This window comes from Mirounga leonina, unplaced genomic scaffold (genome assembly GCF_011800145.1).
Source record: "Mirounga leonina isolate KUSES-001 unplaced genomic scaffold, KU_Mleo_1.0 Mir_151, whole genome shotgun sequence".
Taxonomy (NCBI): domain Eukaryota; kingdom Metazoa; phylum Chordata; class Mammalia; order Carnivora; family Phocidae; genus Mirounga; species Mirounga leonina.
The window spans coordinates 12,549,560-12,569,072 of record NW_023270377.1 but is presented as its reverse complement, the minus strand read 5'-3'; the positions used below and the strand labels follow the sequence as shown (position 1 = coordinate 12,569,072).

General features: G+C 38.5%; 1 protein-coding gene across 1 annotated transcript in view; it reads left to right on the top strand.

The window, feature by feature from the left end:
• Positions 1 to 502: 502 nt before the first annotated feature.
• Positions 503 to 19,513, top strand: part of NYAP2 (neuronal tyrosine-phosphorylated phosphoinositide-3-kinase adaptor 2) — a 168,963-nt gene continuing 149,952 nt past the window's right edge. Inside the window, exon 1 of the mRNA XM_035006993.1 lies at positions 503 to 883. Coding sequence (XP_034862884.1) covers positions 870 to 883 — 14 coding nt within the window. The 5' untranslated portion in view covers positions 503 to 869. The remainder of the gene's footprint in view (positions 884 to 19,513) is intronic.

Genomic DNA, 19,513 nt, shown 5'->3' with positions numbered 1-19,513 from the left:
ATTTGTGGCATTTGCTGATTTCCCCCATGTAAACCTTTCCACTGTGGCTGACCTCAAGCTACCCACGTAAAGTCACACTGGAGTTGGAAAGATATGCGTATGAGAGGCTCTGCCAAGCCGGTGTGATCAGTTCCAGCACGTAACTAGAAAGCTCCGATTGACTTCCCAAGCCACTCAAAGCAAGCCCACATGATGGTCATGAATCAAGCCCATATTTCCAGTTGCCTCTCTAATCTTACTTCCAACTCTTCTCTTTAGTTTCATTCCTTGTTATTGTTATTTAATTTGTAAAATGGAGGTGTGTTTGCAGCAACACATCACATGAAATGTATGACAGCATTCAGTACTCTCAAGAACAAAAATAGCTTATAAATCCAAGTTGGTGGGAACACTGGCAGTTCCCCTAATGTGAGGGAATGTGACCCATAGGTCACCGACTTTCATTGAGCTGGACATATTACTCATTGACTGTGTCTCCCCACAAAACTGGATGTGAACCAAAGTTTCTGTCACCTGATTTACTGTGAATAGTCTCTGTATCTCTGCAGGGAAATGGGAAGTATTAGTTTGCTTGACTTTGAGGGTGACTTCAAAAGGCAAGAATGAATCAGTTGCCATAATGCATTCGGTCACATCAAATCCTGCCCATGTGTGAATTCAGTCACTAATGCTTTACTCGGAGGTGACCAGTTCTGTTGGATTCACCTTCTTGTCCCAATTAGCCATTCATTTCTGCTCCAGAGCCTGCTTGTGTCTTATGAAGGAAGATATCAGATATCAGGATATGAAATTCCATTCCTTCCAGAAAACTGGGTCCTACAGAGAGTAAAAGAGATTTGGAAGAAATGATTTGCAAGTAAGCATTCCACATGTATTTGTCAAGGTATGGATTTGTTGTTTTGTTTTATTCTGAACTTGGTGGTATTGTCTAGGGGGATGTTATTTCCTATTCCTGTTAATCACGCTTTGTGGGGTTGAGGTGGAGTGGGAAGAAAAGGTGGAATAGTTTGATTTCTGTTTACAGAGCTTGTGTACACAATGTGGTTGCATTTTTACCTCCATCCTTATGGGACAGTCTTGTTTGCCTGGATTTTACAAAAACGTTAAGTGTAACACAAGAGAAAACTACGGCATTGTTTACACCTATGTTTCTCATACTATTATTAGTAAAAACTAATAATACCAACCAAAAACAATGCAATAACTTTATCTAAACTCATTAAATTTGGTCAAAAAAATTCAAAGCACTGTATTTGCTTATCACGCAGAATTCAATTAATAGTGTTCATGTAACCGCTTCATTGTATAATGTTTCTATATGCTTATTTTGATGACTTTTAAGGAAATATTAATGGGTCAATTATTCTGTTAAAACAGTCTACTAAATGTTCAGGACTGCATGAGGGCCTATTAAGAACGAACATAAAACATAGCACTGATTCCCTCACCACTTCAGGAACTTTTACCTTGCTTGGGAACAGAAAATTAAAATTATGAAATGAATTAGAAAAATGAAATCTATTCTATTTGTACTTCTGTGGGTTTAAGAAGTAGAGAAGTTTAGAGAAATCAGCTGTCAGGGAGAGTGGTTTGAGCCGTACTGGAGAATGAATTGGTGCTAGATTTTAAAAGACAGGTAGGATTGGAGGACATGAGAAGAGTACCTTCTGCCAGAAGAATGAATTATTCACTCTATCCCATCTGAAGGAGATCTTCCCTATTTCTCTTTCACTTCACTGTTCTCTTCATGGCATCCATCTTGATCACTTGGCTCCAAGTTTGGGAACGAAAAACATGTTCTCTGTTGAATGACAAGGACTTAGCACTCTGTCTTGACCAAATAGGTCTTCAGTAATTATGACTTTAACTAATTAATTGGATATGTATTCATTAACCAGGTATCTGTATTTTTGGTGGAGGTCATCAGCAGAGAATGGATATTGATTAGGTGTAGAAGTAGAAAATAAGACAGAATATGTGTGGTGTTGCCACATTATAAAATATTTTTAAATCAAATGCTGTTGTGGGCATTTGAGCAAGGGAGTGTCCCCTTAAGTGGATCTTAGGTAGACTGACCTAGTAATGCTAAGGCAGAAAGATGGGAAGAGAAGGCTACACACCAAACCTGGTTGTTGCTTGGGGTTGACTATGCACGTGATGATGACAGCCTCGCCTTCTATGACCCTGAACTGACTGATCATGACTCCTCATTTGACACACCTGTGCTCATCACGTTAACACTGCAGTACGAGGACAAGGGTGTTGAGGGTACGTGCCAGGGAGTGATACAAATTATTCGTCATAGAATTTAAGCTGTGTACAGAAAGACAACTTTTACAGCACTGAGGAGGAACACAGAGAAGATTGCAAGACCAGTAGATAGAAGGTCCCAAAAAAGTGACAAAGAGGACTTGAGCTTAACCAAACAGAGGTAGTGAGCCAGAAAGAGAACAATGCAGATGTTTAAGCTGAGGTTATAGGGGAAGGCATTGGGAATCAAAAGGTCCAGGTCAGACCATAGGAGTGGTGGCTGCGATAGAAAGAAACAGGATGTCTTGGAGGAGACGTTTTCAAGAAATCGAGCGGCCAGGGAATGCGTGTATATTTAACACTGTATCTTATGTATTCCCAATTTAGTCTAAAACTTATAATATTTCACCCTCCATTTTTTCTAAACTAAACGAGTTAACAGTGAAATCTCTTCTGGTGATTTCAATCTGGATTCAAATCTTATATTTTCCAAGGCATACTCTTTAAGAGAAAACTGAAACAGGTGCCCACAAATGATAGTTATAAATGGGGGGGTGGGTGGTGGTAGGGAACTTTACCAAGGAATCATTAAGTTAATTATACTCCTTAAATTGTACCTTTCTTCAGTAAATAAGAAACTCCATTTTCAATAAGACAGGCATGAAGTCACATTCCCCTGGTCCTCTTGGATGTGCATAAGAAGGGTTTATTTTAATAAGGTAGAGCTTGAATTTAAATGTGCTCTCCAATAAACTGTAAGCCCTGAGGGGTGTGTATCTTTCACTAGGGTAAGGCACCAACTCATTGTGTTCTCACATGTGACAAATAACAGATGATAAATATTATAATGAGACCAACTAAGATACTGCATCCATTATAATGAGGAAATTGTTTCTTTTTATTTTAAGATGCACTGTGGGCATTAAAACTGCTGCTAATATGTTGTGATAATAGCTTCTAATTTGTAATGAATAAAGATGTGTAGGAGAGGATGAGGCTTGATCAAAGGCAAATTTTAACGCTGGACCCTGAGGCCCCTAAGTGCTGCATCATAAAGCAAATAATACGAGTGCTTGCATTGACACAGAGCATTAGATTCAATTATTTCATCTGAAAGAAACCAATCAGGGAAAGTGAATTGTTCCCGGAAAGTCATTCTAGGAAAACAGGGAGCCAAGCTTCTGGCTTCTGTGTAGGCCTTCCGTAGCATCTATATTTCAATCTATCACGTTATTACATTTGTGTGCATTAAGCGGATGTACAACCTGTTGGGCGTAAACCAACATGTGGGCCACTCCATTTAGAGCGACTAATGCATCCATGAATAAGGATTTGGTTCTTAAGTAGTATCTCTTCACATTTACATGTCACTTTGATTATATGAATGAGGGATGGAAGGTTGGGTTTTAGAACTGCAGGTATTTTTTTTTTTTTTTTTAATGGACTTTAAAAATACCAAGGAGTACAGTTCTGGGCTTTATCAGTTTGCAAAGGTGGTATGTTCAATAGAAAGATTGGTGAAATGATTTTTGTTGTTAAACAGGAAAATATAACCTGACCTTGTTTTACATTCTCATTTGAATCCCACAAATATCCTGAGGAATCTTTGGTTAAGGTATCACTATCCCATTTGAAAGGCGAATAACTCTATTTATAAATGAATTCTGTAGTGGCCACAGGATGATATAGGAGTAGAGGTAGAAACAGAATCTCCTAAATAGGATGGAAAAAACATGTGAGTGCACTGCTTGTGTGTATCTATGTATGTCTATGTGTCTGTGTGTGATCTCTAGTGTCTTTTTCTGCAGACGCATAGATTATAAATTTTTTCCCACTTTGTAGGTACTTCCTGGAAAAAAGGGGGGGTCTGACTATTCACTTGTGGATCTTGAGCTCAGTTCTCTTTAAAAGTTGGGAGTTTCTGGACAGTATAATGTCCTTATTCTCTCTGTTTCACTTTATCTCTTCACTTCCTTCTAAATGAAACTTCTATTTTAAAAAACATATTTTTGGTCTGCCAGACTTATTTTAGTGACAAAATTTCTAGAGAGTTGTAACCCTTTAATATACCTGGGAATAATGAGTTAAAATAGTTTACTACATATTTCTTTTAATTAGTATCTTAATTAAATTTAAATCCCTAAACATTTACACATTACTTTCTATGCTCGAAGAAGCATACCAGATGCCATAGGAGAAAAAGGAATGCACAGAGTTTGATCCCCATCTTCAAAAATTCCAGAATCTCATGTTTGTGTATAATGGCTATAATGTAAGGCAGAAAGTGACAAATAATACAAAAGAAATTGATTCAAGCTAAGACGTGAGTATATTGAGGAAAGGTTCAGGGAAGAAGTAACATTCAGTTTAGACCCTGATGGACTTGATTTTTTTTCTTCAAATGGTGATGTGGTTGGAAAAGGAAGGGCCCCCAGGAGAGAGAACTATGTGAGTGGGTAATATGACAAAACTGGAAAGGAGGCCAGGTCAGATCACGCAAAGCCTTACATTGGAAGGCTTAGAATTGCCTTACAGAGGAACTGGACTCTACTTTGGGTTCCTAAAGGCTCTAAAGAAGGGAAGTGAGGTAATCCTATTCCTTTTATGGAACTATTTTTTCAGGTTAATGATTAGTATAGAGGAAAACTGAGATAAAGAATCCAGTTAAGAATATCACTTAGTGGTCAAGACTGAAAGTTAATATGAGCCTTGCAGATGGGTTGGAAAACGGGAGATCCAGGGAGAAGAGGAAGGATTTGTTGACCAGTTGAACTTATGCATGTAAGAAGATACTCAGTGTCAAATTATTTGAAAGGCTTTGTTCTCTATGACTGATAGACTGAGGATACTATTGAAGACTAAGTTTCAATAGTGGGAACAGGAAATGATGCTGAGTTTAACGATGACTTTGAGTGTCAAAGGAATATCCATTTGGAAATATCCAGCATTTTAGAGAGAGAACAAAGATAGGTCTCAGAGTGCAGAAAACAGTGGAATATTAGATTTAGAAATCATATAAGTAGGATAGAGCATTCAAGTCTTTAAAAATGATATTTTTATCAGAAAAAGGAGAAATGTGGAAACAGAACCTTGGCCTATACTGAAACATGAGGGGCAAGAAGTTGGTGAAGATACTAAGTAGGAGCAAGGAGCCTTCCGTTGAAGAGCAAAACTTTTCTCAGTGAAACAGACTTAGCGGTGTTCTGCTAAGGGTCTAGGTAGGAATTTACAAAAACCAGGATGTCTTGAAGCTTTGAAATAGTCACTATGAGGTTTGTACCATTTGTAAGTAGAGTATCATCTTCACTTTTAACAAGGTTAACTTTCAGTTGCATTCAGTCAGATAATTTAAAAATATTATTTAGAAAGACACTGGATGATTTTTGGCCTGATATGGAAGATACAAGAGCACTGTATTTTTATTCATTGATAGATCACTTCCACAATTATTCTGTAAATGCATGTCTAGAATTTCTTGGTCTTTCAAAAGTACATTTTCCCCTTTCACTCCGTAACTCTATTTAAACTGCAAAATTTTTCTGGGAACTGAGCAGGATATTTTACAAGTGGCATTTCACTGTGCTCAAATACTCTGCATCTAGACTTACTTTCTACAAAGTTTTTGAGATCTCCTTTTCCTTAAGAAATTTAGAGCATCATTCCATTAAATTTTAAGATGCCATGATCAAGAGAAGAGCACGTTACAAATGTTTGGGAGGGGTGAATGCCTTACATTTGAGATAGAGCTGACATTAAAGCTTTTTTATTGCAGTCTTCTTTCGCTTGGCAAATCTTGTCATCTCTCCTCTAGAAGGTAAATGAATAGGTGGCTATGGACCTGGAAGTTTTATAGATTCAGGGAAAACCCATTTTTCTGGCTGTGAAATTCATCCCTGAAGTAACTTTGGGCTCTATCAAACCCTTTCTGCCAGTGTGATAGATAATACAGCCTCTGGAAAATGGGGTATATATTTTCCTAGTTTTACACACATTATCAGAAGCTTTCAGTGATGATGTCAGTGTCATAGATGATGATCTGGGCTGGGAAACTCACTAGGTACCCAGATACTGATATGTACCTTCTCGGAAGAAAAAATATGTTGAAATAGTACTGAAGAGCATGGCATCTGCTGCTTTCTTGAGTGGTCTAGCTCTTTCCTCAATTGAGAACATTGCTTTACACACTGTCACCACTAGTCAAGTGTGTTCTCCTTCCAGGCTCCATTTCCAAAATGACTTATGAATGTAATTGCTTAAATAATTTTCTGTGAGTAAATTAACATTCTGCATTATTTTTTTTGACTGTATACAATTGTACTTCCAGGAAAATTTGTTTTTTCTATTGGTCAATGACTATTTCTAAAATAACTTCCTTTGAATCAACTATCTTTGAGTCTTGAGTAATTTTGGCGGGAAGTGGGAGGAATGAAAGTAACATATTTTTGAGACTTCCTGAGCCTCTCCTAAGTGCAAGGCTCTTTGCTAGTTCATTTATTTATAGAATGTGAATATAGAAGAACTAATATAATTGAGACTGTTAAACAAAATGTAAAAAATAATTAGAGAAATCTTAAGAAGAAAAATGCATAAGCACCTATTAAACTCTTTTTTAAAATTTAAGTTTGTATATACACATTGTTTACCAAATTTTGCAATAGAGTCTTTTACTTCTGTGAATTTTCCCTAATTGGACTTCCGTAAAACTTTCATGCTTAAAATGTACCCATTAGTTTTCACTTTTTAACGTAGTTTAAATTTCTTCAAAGTGGAGCCAGAATCTAAAGACATTTGGAAAAAAAAAACACAGTTCAGAGTCCTTTTAGATTTAACAGATATACCCTAATCTCAGCATATCCAACTAGACCATTTTTTTTAGTAAATCTCTTTTTATTGAGCATCTTCAAAGCAATCAACATAGTTTTTCTTTTTTTTTTTTTAAGATTTTGTTTATTTGACAGAGAGAGACACAGTGAGAGAGGGAACACAAGCAAGGGGAGTGGGAGAAGGAGAAGCAGGCTCCCCGCCAAGCAGGGAGTCTGATGCGGGGCTCGATCCCAGGACCCTGGGATCATGACCTGAGCCAAAGGCAGACACTCAATGACTGAGCCACCCGGGTGCCCCAATCAACATAGTTTTTCAACAGAGTTCTCAGAGAAATTCTCACGAACTGTTCACACTCATATTTCTTTGGTTTATATAATATTTAATTATATAATTATGACAAAAAGCACAGTTGACATAAGCAGGTTTGACACCGAACATAACTGATTCTAAAAGCATAAAATGACTATTCAGTGTCCAGAACATAAGTGTGTGGACATGCCAGAGAGTGAGCCTATTGGCTATGGATATTTAGAATGCTATGTCTGTAAATGAAGATGTTTTACAAGGTTAAAACATCTAACCCAGGAATCTAACCCAGGAATTTGTTAAATAAAAGTTTAGAGGCTTTTACTGTATTATCTCAGGCAACCAAATTATCTGCAAACAATATGACGGGTAGCTATTAGTAGCCTCCATTTTGTTTTAACATTGAAAATAATTATTGGATAATCATAGCTGAGTCTCATAGTGTCCTTTCAGCTTTTTTCTTTCCAATGATAGTTTAAGAATGCCTAACTCAAAAAAAATTAAAGAAAAGTTTCTGAAAATATGGGTCATATCTTTCCCTCCCTTCCATTATCTCTATCTACTTTCTGTTTGCTGCAAGTAATTTAGGGTCTATCCTTCAAGGGGTTCACAGACCAATAGAGGAGATCATCTCACAGATGACAACTCTTGAGTGCCATAAAAGAGATGCTATGCTATGGAGAAGTACAAAACCCCATGAGAGCCCACAGGGGAGGCATTGAGTTCAACTTAAAAAAAAAAAACAAAACTGGCTGATAACGGGAGCCTCCCTCAAAGAAACCACATCTGAATTAGGTCTTAAAATATGACTTAGCCAAAGGAAGAAGTTCAGGCAGTGTGACTGCTGGCTGAGGTCATGATTTAACTTGTTTGTCTCCTCAAGACTCATTGCCACACTTGGCATGTGGTTGGTCTTGAACTTTACCTTAGAATTAACAATCCGGAACAAAGTGAAGGTGAGATCATGTTATATGAGAATAGTCTTAAAATCAAGGAGGGAAAATGTTGCAGAGGAGACTTGGCATAAGATCCGAATCTTGAAAGACCTTGAGTGTTACATGAAAGTTCACATTTTTAGTCTGAAGAAATGGAAAAGCTATCAAAGAGTTTTAATATAGGGAGTGACATGAGCAAATCTGCATTTACAAGGATAATCTGGCAGCACCGTGGAAAAAGATCAGCTAAAAAGCAATTGCATTAATTTAGCCATGAAATGGTGAACATCTAAACCATAGCAGGCCAGTGGACATGGAGAGGAGGGGATGGAGCTGATCCCTGAATTCAAATTATTAACTCTTATAACAAGCACAGGAATTAATAGCGTTTGAGGATTCACAGATTTTCCTTTATCCTTCATCATAAATTAAGAAAATGGCAATTCAAGGAAAGGGGGAAATAGTGCAGACTATCATTGAAACATACTATCATGCATCCCGGTGCTTAAGAAACCTACGAGTTACTCTCAAACTTTTCCAATCATAGATTTCTCCATTCATTTATTTAATAAATATTTCTTGGGTACCCTCTTTGGGCCAGGCATTGTCCTAGCCTTTGGAAGTACAAGACAAACAGCTTTGATCAAGTTCTGCCAAAACACCTCCATAATTTTTCAGTTTCTCTAGATCCCCACTGTCAGCACACAAATTCTCTTCTCCCTTCTCTCCCTTTTCTGATTAAGTTTTACTCATGCTCTGGAGCAGCTGCAAAGCCACTTCCTCCCATGGGACTTCCCAGCCCCTCAGTTGTGGTTAGGGCCTCACGGCCGGTTCTTCCATTGCCCTAGCTCTATACTTCCTCTAAAAGCACATCTGACCACATGGTGCTGAACTCATCTGCTTCAGTAGGCTCTGCTTCCCTAAGGACACTGACCACTCTGCTTTGGTCACTGCTAAAGAGTAGGTACTTGGAATACTTGTTGAATAAATAGTGAGTACATGAATTAAATGCCTCAACACAGAGTGGTTTCTTACTCTATAAAAATTATACCAAACCAATTATTATACTTCAAACTGGTATTAAGTTAGCCCCTTCTGCTCAGGAGGTTCAAGGCCGTTAAATGTTAACATTCTGCATTTCTAGCTTCCACTTCAAGGTTGAAAAAATGAGCCACATATGGTTAGCTAAACTCATTTGTAAAAACTTGGCATGTTCTCAAACCACATTCAAAGCTTATGTCAGTTTTGAAGACACACAAAAAATATATTTTCTAGAACCTCCCTGTCTTTGGTTGAATTTTTGGAAAAGATCTCCCACGATGTGAAGTTCTGTAAACTATGTTCTAAGCTGAATCTGAATATCATGATTTGATTTGAATTCTCCATAGACCCTCTCTTCTTCAAGCCATGATACTTTAAGGAGCAAAGAAGTCTTATTTATGTATAGACATAAGAAATATTTTAATTTTAAATTCCAAAGTGCCATAGATAATAACATATGTTAATCTTAAAAGCAGTTGTCATGTCTTAAGTAAAAATAAGTCTCTGAAAGATGTTCCATAGAATGTTCTATGCCTACTCTTCAATAAGCATTATAACTTTGATGAAGGTTAAAAAAGAAATCTCTCTACTCCCTGCTCTAACTTCCCTTATTTTTATTATTTTATTTTTAAATTATTATTCATTTATTATTGTATCCTATAACTTATCATTATGACTAAGCATCAAATTAATAGGCAGCAATATCAATCTCAAACTCTTGGCAATATGTACATTGTGATTAAAAAATGTCATACTTGGGATGCCTGGGTGGCTCAGTCGTTAAGCGTCTGCCTTCGGCTCAGGTCATGATCCCAGGGTTCTGGGATCGAGCCCTGCATCAGGCTCCCTGCTCAGCGGGAGCCTGCTTCTCCCTCTCCCACTCCCCCTGCTCTCTCTCTCTGACAAATAAATAAATAAAATCTTTTTAAAAAATGTCATATTTGGGGAGCCTGGGCGGCTCAATCGGTTAAGTGTCTGCCTTCAGCTCAGGTCATGATCTCAAAGTCCTGGATCGAGCCCCACGTCAGGTTCCCTGCTCAGTGGGAGCCTGCTTCCCCCTCTCCTCCCCGCTTGTGCTCTGTCTTGCTATCTCTGCCACTCTCTCTCTCTCTCTTTCAAATAAATAAATAAATAAATAAATAAATAAATAAATAAATAAATAAATAAAATCTTTTAAAAAATGTCATATTTGTTTTTCAGGCATAACTCCCTAGCCACGGTTGCCTTAAACCCTAACTTTCATAAAAATCTTAAATTATTATGAAGTTTTACAACAACTAACCATAAATCCATTCAATAGATTTGCCAAACTCTGTATTATACCCAACCAATAATTATGGCAGAAAAAATTATTTTTGTTCCTTTTCCTTCGCTTTTGAGCAAATTTTTTTTTTTAAGTTTTTATTTATTTGACAGAGACACAGCAAGAGAGGGAACACAAGCAGGGAGAGTGGGAGAGGAAGAAGCAGGCTTCCCGCTGAGCAGGGAGCCCGATGCGGGGCTCGATCCCAGGACCCCGGCATCATGACCTGAGCCGAAGGCAGATGTTTAATGACTGAGCCACCCAGGAGCCCCTCTATTTTTTCCCCCCTAATTTGGATTTGGAGTTATATTGTCTGACAATTACTGCCAAAGCCCACTCAGAGAAATAATCAAATTGCGTTGATATAGTTAGAGTATATTTTCCTTTATGGTGTAATGGGGTGGAAACTGATCATTAAGATGTCTATTTTGTATCTGGGTACAGAAAGATAAAAATTGATACAGAGTTGCCTGTCAAACCAGGAAGTTAGGGAAGGCAAATTAATATTTGTCCAGCTTCTGCTTGTACTAGCCACATTGTTAGGTGACTTTGAAATTTTTATCTCATTTTAATTTCTTATAACAACTTTGTTGTTGTAAGAAAGTGTTATAAGTGTACTTCTATCACTACAAAGGTAAAGGTAATTGAGGCTCAGTAACTATGTGCCTCCTACCTAAAATGAGAGAGCTAGTCAGTGGTTGATTATGTATCTCATATTCTTTCTGAAGTATCAAATTTGGGGCAGAGTTCAAATAGTCTAGCAAGGAGAAATAACATATTTGATGCTTAAGAGCATCAACTTCAAGTATAACATCTGGAGCTAATGGAAATTGCATGCCATCTCTTTGGGACAGTTTTCTTTTTTTCCTGTTTTATTTTGTTTAAAACAGTTTTGTTTTGCTTTTCTATAATAGTTCACCACAGCAGTTAACAAAAAAGTGTGTAAATATTCCATTTTTAACACTTGACCTTGAGATCCAAGAAGCATCAATAAATAGCCAGACACAAGAAATTAATGTCTGAAAAAGATCTAAGAGAGTTAAGGTGTTAGGGACACAAAGTAGAAAATAGGTATCACCGAGGATAAGAAGTACTGAGAATAAATGTTTGAGCCTAAGGCAAGAAATTCACAGATTATGGCTTTGAATGAGCAAGTGAGACTCAGAGAAGACATTAAGGGTGATGGTGAGTGAACAATTTGGAAAAAATATGAAAACAGTTTAATTTTACTGAAGCCAAATTTCCACATCAAAGTATACTGTATGATTAAATATTATATATGTATATAATATGTATACATTATATATATATAGGGCAAATATATAAGGTAGTTAATTACTCCCACTTACAGGAGAATATTTTTAAGCAAGAAAGAAATATGATACATTCATTTCTTGTTCTGCAATGACGTTACTGCATTTTCTGACATAAGATAGCCAATAGCATTTATGTAGTAACTGCTTCATTCTACTGGTTCACTTTGGACTTTTTCCAAAGCAAGTATTGGGAGACCCAACTATTACTGACTTCAACACAGTGGAATTTAGTGGTTCATTTAACTGAAGGGTCCTAGGATTGACCTAGCTGCAGGCATAACCAGATCCAGGTCTTCCACAATGCCGTAGACCTGGTGCAACCAATCTCCCTTCATGGCAGTAAGAGGGATGAGGCAGGTCTGGGATCACACAGTGCCCAGGGTTTCCTCTGGTTGGACAGACGTGAGGCATTTGTCCATCCCTACAATAGTCTTAGTGGTCACAGGGATCTAGTGGTTGATTGGCTGGGTCTGAGTGAAGAAGACTGGTCTCCACACAGGAATTTCCATTGCCAGGAGTAGGGAGAATGGATCGCTGAGAAGCACAGATGACAAAACTCCACCGAGTTCCCTACCTAAGCCCTCTATCTGGCTATCTTCATGGTGGACTTACTTCCTTTATTCATTTTTCCTTCACAAAACAAATGTGTTTGAGCACTTACAACGTGCTAGTGACTCTAGCAGGGAACAAGAAGGCAGGATACCTGCCAGCATGAAGCTTGAGGTGAGCGAATGTAAACAGCCCCTTGTACTCCCAAAGGCACAATGGGTCTGGGATGAGTTTCATCTGCCAAAAATATAATTAATGATGCCTCTCAAAATCTGATGTTTGGCTGAGTTGTATTACCTGTCAAAATGGAAAAAAAAAATGTAACACACTAACCTCTTGGCTTATCTTATGTCCAACTTTTCTTGTACATAGATTGCTTTAGCTGGAAATGATACCTAGAAGAGGCCAATGTTGAAGGAGAAAAGGATGGAGTTCTGGAGCAGGCTTCCCTCTGGGCGAGTGGACAGCATGGGGTCTTCAGCATCTGGTTTTGTGTATCTGAAGAGAAGGCAAGAGGGAGGCAGGATCAAATACAAACTTTTTAAGTCATAATTTTAATGAGTAAAGTCTGAATATTAATTTCCTTGTATTCATCATAAAATGCCTGACATGAAAGATTTGAATAATTAATGAATGATGGTAGTCAACTTACCCACTGGCAAATTTTATTATTTCCTTTACAGCCGTAGCCTCCATTCCTCTTTCAGATTCCCCCCCATTTACTTTATGATTGAATCTGTCCCTTTCCTAATATCAAATAACTATATCTTCTTGAAGAACCAACATAAAAAATTCCAGGTGGTTCAGAAGTTTGCGAAGGTAGAAATATACTAGATTGTGCATCAGCGTTAGGGATAAAGTTTTGAGATCAGCTTCACAGAATTGTTCCAGAAAAATAAAATCCAAGCAAGAAACTCCTAGATGACCCTTCAGTTTGCATTTCAAATTCCCAGACTTTATGTGTATGTATGTATGTATGTATCTCTATCTATCTACCTATCTCTCTCTCTCTCTCTCTCTATCTATCATCTATCTATCTATCTATCTATCTATCTATCTATCTATCTATCTATCTATCTATCTATTATCTACCTATCTATATCATCTATCTTCTATCCTCTATGGATCTATCTATTTATCTATCTATCTGGAATCCTTCTGGAATGGGATTCTGTTTTTTGTCCCAGTGGTTCTCAAGGAAGGCTCTGCTATGAAATATTGGCATGTTGGCTTCAACATCACACACAGAAGCAATGCCTCTGTCACTTTGAGAGTTGACATCTCACCTTGCTAGCTCACCCTTCTAAGGGGTTGTGTTTGTTGTCTCTGAAAGGCGACAGTTCTCAGAAGGAGATGCAAAACATTAATGCTGATGGATTTTCAAGAAGACAGCAAGACAAGTAACAATCTCTGTCGAATAGCATTGTCAAAGCAGTTTTGAAGTTCTTGTTTAGGCCTTTGTCTGTCCTGATCGACGGGTGCTTTGAAAAACTGAACCAAGTATTGGAGGAAGTTAAGAGAGCATGAGGACTATATTTGTCTAGATTATCTTGATACCTTGAGTTGAATGTAGGATTTTGTTTTGACTTTGTATGCAGTTTCTTGAGGTAACATGGCATCTACAGCTTTTAAAAACACAGTCTTACCAGGCAAATGATGATCTCATAAGCAAAATTCAGGAGGACAGGATTTAAAAGTAGGAATTTTAAAGCTAAAATCATTGAGTGCATATTTTATGTCAGACTCTGTGCCAAGAGCTTTAGATGCAGTATCTCAGGTAAACTTGGTAGCAATTCATGAGCCCAGTACTACTCTTTAACAGATAGGGAAATGGTCTCAGGGATCAATAGCTACTGTTGTTTGGTTGCTGAATGATGGAACTGGGGAGGGAGCTCATCATTCAATGACTCCAGAGAACAGATATCCAAGCCTGTGTCTCAGCCGATAATTTGTTTGGGGTAGAAGTTCACAAATATTTTATCAATTACTCTGGGAAATAACCTTCTTTGATTTAAACAATACTTTTTGGTGTTTGTTTTATATTGGGAAATCTAATGTACAACCAGATCTTGCAACACTGTCTTCATTGTGTGAGAAAAAGCATACTTGTTTAAATTCAGGATTATGAAACTTATTTTTATTTTTATAACATGAGATGTGTCAGGCTTCATCTATCTTGAGTGTTAGAGTCTTATTGCAAAAAGATTCTGCTTTCTTCAGCCCACGTAACTTTCACTTCCAGCCAAGTATTCCCACAGTGGAGTTGGTCCTACCTCCCCAACCACCATTTAAATGCTCAGTCTGAAACAAGAGGGTGCCCTATTTTCCCAGGCATTTATTATTTCTGGGGTCGCACATTTGTTTTTAAGCTTTTTCTTCCCTCTCCTTTGGTTTCTGAGTTTCATTGGTTGTATGATTATTCCCACACGAGTCATTTCATGCCCTCTAGAAAGCAGACACCAAGCTAGACGGGGTTAGAAGTGTGACAGATTTAGGGGTGCCTGGGTGGGTAAGGTGGTTAAGTGTCTGACTCTTGATTTTGGCTCAGGTCATGATCTCAGGGTCCTGAGATCCAGCCCCGTATTGGGCTCCACACTGTGTATGGAGCCTATTTAAGATTATCTCTCTCCCTCACCCTCTACCCTTCCCCCCTGCCTTGTGTGTGTGTTCACACAGGCTCTCTGTCTCTCTCTAAAAAAAAAAAAAGAAAAAGAAAATGTGAGAGATTTATTGAGAAGGATGCCTGGGATGATGGGGAGGGAGCAGGGCAGGCCCCAAGTCACAATGTAGCATGACATCTGCTAAAGGAAAGAGAAGTGGGATTGGAAGAGCTTCACGCTGTGGAAAATTCTCTGCCAGCCCAATAGGGGAAGTCAGACACCAAGATTGTCCAGAAAGGACTCGCACATTGGGCAAAAATAGCCAGGTCCCATACCACATCATGCTCAGCTACTGGTGAGGAACCTTCTAGGGACAGAGTGACCTTGACTAAAATGCTGCCACAGATTTGAAGATTTTATAGTTGGTGGCTCTCAGCTGCTGTCCTTAGAGAAGTTTCTCTTGAGGAAGATCTGAGCCACAGGGTTTCATGGCTGTCACAATTCACCCCTTTTCCTCAGCAGACGCTCTTCTCCTACAGGTTTTGGAGACAGCTGTTTCATGGCTTCCTCAGGACTCTTACTGAGGGGAATCTTATAAGGGATCAGTTAGAACAGTAAACTACAGCCCTCATCACTGCAGTTCATACAGGGGCTGCAACCAATACTCATTCTCTGTCGCCCCCCTGCCATTTGTTCTAAATTCACCTCACTGTCACCGTCAGCTAAGACCTCTGCTGGTCTCAGTGGCTTACCTGGTGGTGAGACTAATCCCTCCCATGAAAGGTTGGAACCCCTGGTAACCAAACCCTCCTTGGGCCATGGTTGCTGCATGGGACTGCATTTCAAAATCACAAATGGGCAAGGGAGTATCAAAAGGGGTTCCACACATTTTTCTTTCTACCCCGTCATGTGGTAGCAGCCCTGCCTCCTCCTGCTTATCAGGATCAAAGAGCTGTTCCTCAATGGAGACTTGTCTTCTGGCCTGCTGGCCACTACAAGGGAGTTCAAATTACCCAGGAGCCAGCTATGACTTGTTGCTCAATGGAACCCTTCCTCTGTCTTATAGAAGGAGTGTGCCCCCCTTCAGGGAATAGGATCTCTAACCTGTAGAGCCCAAAATTACAGCGACAGAAAATACAAATTCCCCATAATAACCACTGGATTATTGGTAGCTGGCAAACAGCATTCCTCATGGCAAGCTCTCTTGAAGGGAGATCTCTGTGGCAGACACCACAACTGCTGTACCAGTATTTGCAGAGGATTTTGCGTCCTCACATACTCTCATGTAACTTGCAATGCTTTCCTGTTGGAGGATGATCTGTCCTTACCCCACTGACGTCAGGTTTGGCCATAAGACTGGTTTTAGCCAATGGAATGTGAATGAAAAATTCGTTCTGTCATGTCTGAGCAGAAGCTTTAAGAGACACTACGTGGTTCAGCGAGTCCTTTCTCTCTGCTATAAGGACATATCCCAGGAGAGGCTAGATCCTAGAATGAAGATCTGTAGATGAGAGTCACGGCTAATACACTGTTGACCCAATTAATGCATGCAAGAAATAAACGTTTGTTTTTGTAAAGCATTAAGAATCAGGGATTGTTTGTTACTACAGGATAACCTAACAAGATCTGACTAATAAATTGTACCTTTTTCTTGTTTTTTTTTTTTTTAAAGATTTTATTTATTTATTTGAGAGAGAAAATGAGAGAGAGAGCACATGAGAGGGGGGAGGGTCAGAGGGAGAAGCAGACCCCCTGCTGAGCAAGGAGCCCGATATGGGACTTGATCCCGGGACTCCAGGATCATGACCTGAGCCGAAGGCAGTCGCTTAACCATCTGAGCCACCCAGGCGCCCAAATTGTACCTTTTTCTATCTGTGATATTTTACTGGTAGCTAGCAAATCTCCTTTGTCCCACTTTCTGATATTTGTATTTCCTTGGCCGTTTCTAAATAACAGATGTCTGCTCGTTAATGGCTCTAACTATTGTTCTTAATATTTCTGGGAGGTCTCTGGATTGGCTATGTCAGAAACATATGGATACAGTTTTTAAAAACAGGACTCATTGGCTTCACCTACAGAAGTTCTGACTCAACAGATGTGATTCAGTAGTTGTCTTTAGTGTGGGTCCTGGAATTTGCATATTTTTAAAACTCCACATGTTCCTACAATAAATTCAGGAATTAGTTGTATGCTGTGTTCCACTATCTTCAGTTTGCTTTAGACTAATCATCTTCACTGGTCTCTTGAACTTAAATGTACCATAACCCCTTTATTGCTTACCCTTAACCTTGCCTTGGACAATGGCCTTTGTATCCAATTTATTTTAGTCTCATTCCTTTATCCTGCATTCACAGCCTGGTCAAATTAAACTAGCAACTCAGACCTACCATTGTTTGAAGTATACATTAAATTTCTTTTTGGAACGAATGTGTGTGTATCTGTGTGTGTGCATGGACATATATGAACAAAAGCATTCAGAGTTAGATGAAACTGTTTTATGCTGAAAAAAATGTAATTTTGAAATGAAGCAGCAGAGCTAATTATCTGTCTGGAAAAAGGCGCAGGCTCTATTTAGGTCAAAAGTAACAGAGAAATTGCTGATACAATTATTCCTAGTAACTGTCTCATAAATGCCTATGTGCATTAACACATGCATAAATCCCCTCACGTGGCTATGTTACTCGGAATGAGATGACTGTCTAAATAAATCCTTAAAGCACTCTTTGTTCAGTGATATGACAACAGAAATAAGGAAAAGATGAAGATGCAAAACGATTGAAGGCAAAGTTAAATGAAATCAAATGTCTATGAGAAAGATGAAGGTTACAATCACCACAAATCAAAGAGAAAACTCCCCAGTCCACCACACCCATCCCCCTCCTCCACCACTCCTATTCTGTCTTAAATTCTTAATGATTTTTCCTAAACCATTCCATCTGAGTAAGCTTCATTTATTTTTTTGATGGATGTTCTTGAAGAAAACACAGAAAATAAAATATGTGGAAGCACTGTCCACGCTTAGGATGCTCTCTGCCATGATGTGGAAAGTTCCACCCAGCCAACCCTTTGATTTCATTCATGCTTCTGGATATCCATTGCTCAGGTTAGTGTACCCAGCTTCCAGTCATCATTATTTCATTTTGCAAAGATGGTATATCCAGTGTCTGAATATGCACTCAAAATATTCAGAAAAAAAGAAATAAAAATAAAAAATATTTTTGACAGAGTGGCAAGTCATCCAAATTTAATGCCAGAATCAGTCTAAGGTTCTTATTGAATCTTTTCTGGCTCTATCACCCCAATCATGTAATTATGCTAAGTCCTCAAGTGAAGAGGGAAAGAAAAAAAGCTCATTTTCCATTATTTTTCCTGCTGGAATGTAAAATTTGTGACAAACATTATAATGCTATGAAAGATACAGTACAGAGAATTACAAAACCTTAGCTTGAATTTCATCGTTACAAGGGCAGAGCCAGCCAAAATTAAGGTTAAAAAAAGTTTAAATAAACTTATGTCTGGAAAGGTAGATTCAATAGGCTTCCAAAATTCATATACTCAAGGCTACATTTTTATCATTCCTATCTGTCTAAGAAAATCAGTGGAATATTTCCAATGTTTATTTTTGTTTCCTCTATTGATGAATGAACATAAATGGGGAAAACTCTAGAAAAAAATCTCTCTTTTAAAAATTCTCATTGAGGGCGCCTGGGTGGCTCAGTTGGTTAAGCGACTGCCTTCGGCTCAGGTCATGATCCTGGAGTCCCGGGATCGAGTCCCATGTCAGGCTCCTTGCTCAGCAGGGGGTCTGCTTCTCCCTCTGACCCTCCCCCCTCTCATGTGCTCTCTCTCTCTCATTCTCTCTCTCAAATAAATAAATAAAATCTTTAAAAAAAAATTCTCATTGACATTCATGTCCTTTTTCTTCATAAAAAGGTCACCATTACTTACTAACATAGAGAAAGGCCCAAGAAATAACTCCTTTATGATTTGCTGAGCTTCAAACTGAGATTTCTTATATTTTAAAACTTTTCTCCAAACTTTCCTACCTAAAACTTAAGAACCTTGTATTTAGAAACTTTGCATACCCTATTTATGAGATATTTAGAAATATCCCAGTATCACATGATATTTTATTTATTTATTTATTTATTTATAAAGATTTTATTTATTTATCAGAGAGGGAGGGAGAGAGAAACAGCATGAAGGGAGAGGGTCAGAGGGAGAAGCAGGCTCCCCGCTGAGCCGGGAGCCCGATGTGGGGCTCGATCCAGGGACTCCGGGATCATGACCTGAGCAGAAGGCAGTTGCTTAACCAACTGAGCCACCCAGGCGCCCCTATCACATGATATTTTAACTACACCTCTTTATTTATTGTTATGCTACTTCATT